The 5,917-nt window shown below is 36.2% G+C and overlaps 1 protein-coding gene across 1 annotated transcript; it reads left to right on the forward strand.

The window, feature by feature from the left end:
* Positions 1 to 4,033: 4,033 nt before the first annotated feature.
* LOC106111049 (zinc finger protein 93-like) lies at positions 4,034 to 5,911 on the forward strand (the record flags this gene model as incomplete). The annotated part of the gene is made up of 5 exons (XM_013293014.1): positions 4,034 to 4,782; positions 4,885 to 5,016; positions 5,263 to 5,495; positions 5,570 to 5,689; positions 5,880 to 5,911. Coding segments are annotated over exons 1-5 (1,089 nt in total), but the record flags the coding sequence as incomplete, so codon positions are not given.
* Between the last annotated feature and the right edge of the window lie 6 nt (positions 5,912 to 5,917).

Here is a 5,917-nt window from a genome sequence, read left to right on the forward strand (position 1 = left end):
CTTTTGTAGAGTAATCGAATAGCGCAGACAGACGCCAAACATGCAGATTTATCATACATCATTTCATATAACAACGATGATCTAGTTACATAAATAAACAAGAATATTTAACAATGCATAATATCATGCAAAACATATCCTGTACCTTGTGTCCGTACAGAAGGAGCCAGCATCGCTAGCGCTGCTATCCATAGCGGTAACGCCATATTGCTAGTGCACCATGCCGGCACCGCGCCGCGCGACACCGCGCCCGCAGCGCACCAACGCCGCAATGGATTGCTGCTTCTCCGCAGTTACACCTGCATACAAGAGACAGTGAACAAAATATCCCTAAGTTTGCTTTACTAGAATTTGACATCGGATTTTCTAGTAAGAGGCTTTATGTGACAGCTAGGACTTGCTAGTTTATAAGAGCCACACGGTGATTTTCTTCCGTTCCCATTACTCCTTCAAAGACTGTATTAAAAAACCAAGTTAAATCTATACCCATTTATGATATTAATATTGTTTAAGCAACGGCGTACTGTAAGCACTTAGCAGCACTTCAAGCTCTGTAGGCACGCAGCACGCACGCCGCATCGTGTCTTCCATCAGTATTTAGAAAGCGGAAAAAGATATCAAAATCGAGTCGACCATCTCTTGTTAATTTCGCTTTCTTTTAAGATGGCATTTACATGTTAGTTAGACCGTTGAGTAGCGCTGTGTACCCTATGGGTGTCTGACGCCTGGTTGCGAGACTCAACATCTAATGCGATCATACTGCTATCTGTGTTGTCAGTATTTTAGCAATGTTTTTGAATGCTATGAATGATTCTTCAAGTATAAGGTCACTGAACTCTAAACAATAGAAACAAGCTACAGTCAAGAGATTCTACTTAACACCTGTTTTATTTGCACGGTGTCAGTATTGCATATTACATCTCCTTATTGCATTGCTCTGTGTGTTTGTGTGTATAACAGTGGTTCCGAGCGAGTGGCGCCGCCGGTCACGCCGTGCCAGCGCTGCGCTGCCGTCACTCGCGTCTTACTAGATATGCTTTTTTGCTAAATGTTATTGTTTCATACCAGTATTTTTATTTACTTTACAGAAAGTTTAGACAAATAAGCGGTAGGATAAATAAAATTCAAGATTCAATATTGCAAACCGTCTTGTTAGATAACGATATGAGCAAATAATTTTCTTATAACTGATAAATGGGCAAATCCTGGCGCCTGAACGCACAAAGCTTGGCATCCGTGACGTCAGGAACTTCATAGAGGCGCTGGAGTGTATCGCGATAGCCCTCCCCTCGGCCCTTCCCGTGTCTCGGGGGACAATCAGGTTGTACTTCCTACACCCATCAATTCTCCCGGTTTGGGTTTGGGTAAGTTATTTAACATTGTTATCGCTATAATTTAATACTCGTAATATTGCGATTGCAGAGAAGTGAAGAAGTGAACTATTTTGTTTAATTTCACATAAACTTGTGCTAAAAAGTAAAAAAGACGCAAACCATGTATTGAATTCCCGCCATAAACAACTTTCATAGTTCTAAAGTTTACAAACTTTCGGTGTCTAGTTGAAATAAATATGCCTTACTGTTGATCAATTCATCATAAGCAGTGACAGGTGACAGGTGACAGGTCGCAGCACGCGACAACCCTGAGACCCTGACCCTGATTCAATGCGCTCGATCATTGACCGACAATGTATCGACAAAACACACTTACTTATTGTTTACTTTAACACGGTAACCAGCACGTTGCACTTAACAACAGACATGTTTACAATCTTACTAACTAATGCTATAAATGCGAAAGTTTAGATTGATGTTTGTTAGAGTTTGTAGCCTCAAAGTCTTAACGGATGTCGATTAAATTTGGCATAGATGTAGAGGATAGTCTAGAAGAACGCATAGGCTACTTGCTTTTGTTTTTTAATTCCAAGTGGACGGAGTCGCGAGCGTAAGCTAGTATGAAATAAAATGTAAAATATTCGTTTTTAAGACTAGACCAAGTAATCTATTACATACGCAACTAAATTGTTATTTGTTTTGTAAAACATGGCTTGATAATGTCGTAAGTACAGGTATATCCCTAAGATATGCTCTACATGTAAAAATGATTACGTCTTAGTGCCGTTTCTATGTACTCGTATAATGCTATCTATAGATAATAAACTTCGCCAGTTTATAATCTGACTAAACTAAATAAATTGACAATTTAACTTTTGACAAAGATCATTTTTTCGATTTAAAAAATCCCTAAAATAAAATGCCAAAAACAGTTTATTTCAAATTTCTCCGAGGTACCGCTTAATTACAAATCGCATTTAGAAACCGTTTAGCTCTTCCACACAATTATGTTTGAAGGCGATTTCGGCGCCAAAAATAGACAACTGACGGAACAAAACAGACTGATTGGCTTAGAATTTAATTTGTCATGAATTTTTGTACTTTCCCTATTCTAGACTCTAGAACTAATTTTGCAATTAGCACAAAGTGCTCAAATAAAAATGTAGATTTTTGTAATTAACTCCGAAAATGTTACTTAAATTTTCTTTTTTATAGAATCTAAGACCCATGAGGTGACAATGTAGCAGCAATTGTTTTATTATTTACATTGTTTTATTGTAATACATACCTTTAATCATATATCATGTACTTCTTCGTTATTATATTTATACTAGGATTATTCATTTTTATGCGCGTGCTGTTTATTTTTCATGTTCATTGAACACAATAATACAGATCTGCTCATTTTGTAAAAATGACCTTGTGGTCACGTGGGCCTTTGAGTATGTTGTATTCAATTTTTTTTTTTACGTAAAAATATATTTTTAAAGTAATAATGAAGATGTTACGGTCAGCGAGTATCCATAAGCCACTGGCCAGACATTTGCGACTCAAATACGAACCGCGTATGTGTTTGAACGCAAAAAAAAATTTTTTTTTCATAAACAATTTAAAGGCTTTTTAGTTAGTGATGATGTATAAAAACTGTACAGTACAGTAAAACTACTTGGTTAAAACTTCGTTGTAAAAAATTTTTTTCTTAATATGAATGCAATGATTGTTTGGCTTTGAAGTTTCGATATGTTGATTTTTAAATCTTCTGCAAATAACTAAACTGTTTAAATTTACTTCATTAATTTAATACAACTAACCTGTCTTATTTTAAAATAGGGGTAAGCAGATATCGCTCATCGCGTAAATTGAAACTTTAAGCACCTGTCATTAGAACTTACCTATAAGTAAAACATTGCGTAAAATCCACAGCACATTGAATATTCACTTAAAAAAAATCACGCAAACAAGTATAAACTTAGTGAACAGTTACTTAAAGTTTACGAGTATATGTTATCGCGGTTGATCACTATAGCGGTGTGTTACCGTCAGAGGCCCGGCTGTAACTGATGGTAGTAACTGTAGGACGGTAACTGTCCGCTCCGCTGGCCGCCATCGGAGGGTGACCGGGGGTGGACGCAGGTCACTTACCGTTGAAATTGGGGCGGATGGGGATGGATGGTCAATGATTATAACTAGGGCTACTGTTGCATCGTTGACTCAAATTTATTTGTACTGATTTTTTTAGGGAGAGATTACTGATGAATAAATAGGCTAAGTATTTGTTACGTTGTTCCGAACTTTAATTGCATGATGTGTAAAATACCGATACTGATTTAGTTAATGTATATAAATTAATATAATTTTAAGCTATAAAGACCAAAATATAACAATACGACAGCGTTTGGGTTATAATATTACAATAAGGTATTTTCCCAAACATCAAAAGACGAGATAAAATTAGCTAATAGTGGAAGTCGAACCCGAACCTGCAGATTACGAGTCAAGTACTACACCCATGCGACCACCGTTTATTATATGAAAAAAAAAGAAAAAAATGTGATTGCCTTGTTTGTCATAAATACAATGATATTAAAGTAATTCTTATCATTATAAAATAAAAAAAATAAAACCATAGTTGTGTCATGTTCATTTTTTCATTATTTATCTATAGTGCTATAAATACTCTGTGTTGTCTACATTGAAACGTCAATTGTTGAATGTGTCAATTGCGCTGTTGCATCTTTTTGTGTATTTTTTACTTCTATGAAGAAAACTATTAAACTTTCCAACTTCCTATTATCACAGTTATGAGTGTAACATATTCCATACTATATTCCTTTTTGGATTTGTTAGTAAAGTAAGAGTAAACTTTCAAGATAAACATGGCCGAACTAAGTGCAATGAACTCCGGTAGTGGAGCAAATGATGAAGATAATTCAAAGAGGAATGATTTTATTAAACAAGAAGTAGAGGTACCAGTTAAACGAGAACCTGTCGATTGTTTAGTGTGCGCGGATCGTCATGCGGATGGTTACGAGATACACAATACTAAAACAGTGGTGTCCAACATAACTCTTTACGAATTCCTGTGCAAACTATCTCAAGCCACCTTAACTCATTGCGAGAATTATCCTAAATATGTGTGTAAGACTTGTTACGATCTTGTCAATGAACTTGAACGCGCTGAAAAAGAATACAAGAAGTTAAAAGACACTTTCGAAGCTATTATAAATAAAAATCCGTTGTTCGATTGCCGAACGTCGTCTTCCTTGTGTACAGTGAAAAACGAAGTGTTTGATATTGTGTACGATGATTTATGTAAAACAGATAATGATTCTGAGGATGAGCCTCTGGCTCTCACCAAACACAAGCGGCAGAGGAAAGTTGACAAGCGAAGAAAGAAATCAAGTGCCGAGGTTAAACGCAGAAAGAGGCACAAAGTCGACAAAGATAGGTTAGGATATAATTTATAGCATTTTTTATACTGCATAATTATATTTATACATTTTAGTATAGAACAAATGACCTAATGTAATAATTTTGCATTTGTTTACAGTTGGGAGTGTAACATTTGTGGGCTTGTCGGACCGAGTGGTGGGGCTGATGCATTTCAGGCCCATGTCTTGTCTTCTCATGGCACAGACGATGCAGAGTTTAAGGATGTCAAAAAAGAAGACATACTTGATGAGTAAAAAACCATTTTACCCCATTTGATATATTATTTACAATGTTGTATTAAAATTGTAATTATTTACCATTAACATTATTTTAAGATAGAGACACATTTGTAAGCAATTAAATATTGAATGCAAATTCTTATAAATTTTATTAAATTATGCTATCAAGTAATATGTAAAACTGCTAAGCCTTATCTTTCATGTCTCTCTGTATTTAATAAGCATTTATGCCATTTGTTAACATTTTCCATTCAAAGTTTTCAGAATTCCAATGACACGCTGGAGTCAATTTTGAAGATCAAGAAGAATGAGTTTCTTGATGATGATGATGATGATGATGACAGTGGGAACTATGAGCCGGAAACATTGAGCAATGGGAAACATCGGAGGAACAAACTGCAGTCCAGTACTGGTCCAAAAAAAAGAAAAAAACGCGAGGAAAAGGTGTTGCACCCCTGTGACCAATGTGACGCTAAGTATACCTCGTTGTGTGAGTATTCTGTAACATTAATGTATGTATAGAGATGTGATGTATTGCTAGGTCTAAGTTTGTGTCATGTTCAGTGCGGCTGGAGCAGCACAAGCAGAAGCACGACGACTCCAAGCCCCCGTACATCTGCGAGGTGTGCGGCGCGCACTACAAGCACAAGCGCGCCTGCGACATACACGTCGCACTGCATAAAGGTATCGCATATAAGAAACAACTCCTGCCAATAATTGCCATTACACTCATGCATTGTTCTGGAATTTGATGTTGATTTCTCAATGTGATGTCAATAAGCAATATAAGGAGCCAAAGAATAATTTTTTGCTTGAGCAGATATGCTTTTAAAAAAAATCATAATAATGACTTGTTTACTGGCTTTTTACTTAGGTATAAGTGACTGGAAATGTGAAGAGTGCAATAAACTG

This window comes from Papilio polytes, unplaced genomic scaffold (assembly GCF_000836215.1).
Source record: "Papilio polytes unplaced genomic scaffold, Ppol_1.0 DF824180.1, whole genome shotgun sequence".
NCBI lineage: Eukaryota > Metazoa > Arthropoda > Insecta > Lepidoptera > Papilionidae > Papilio > Papilio polytes.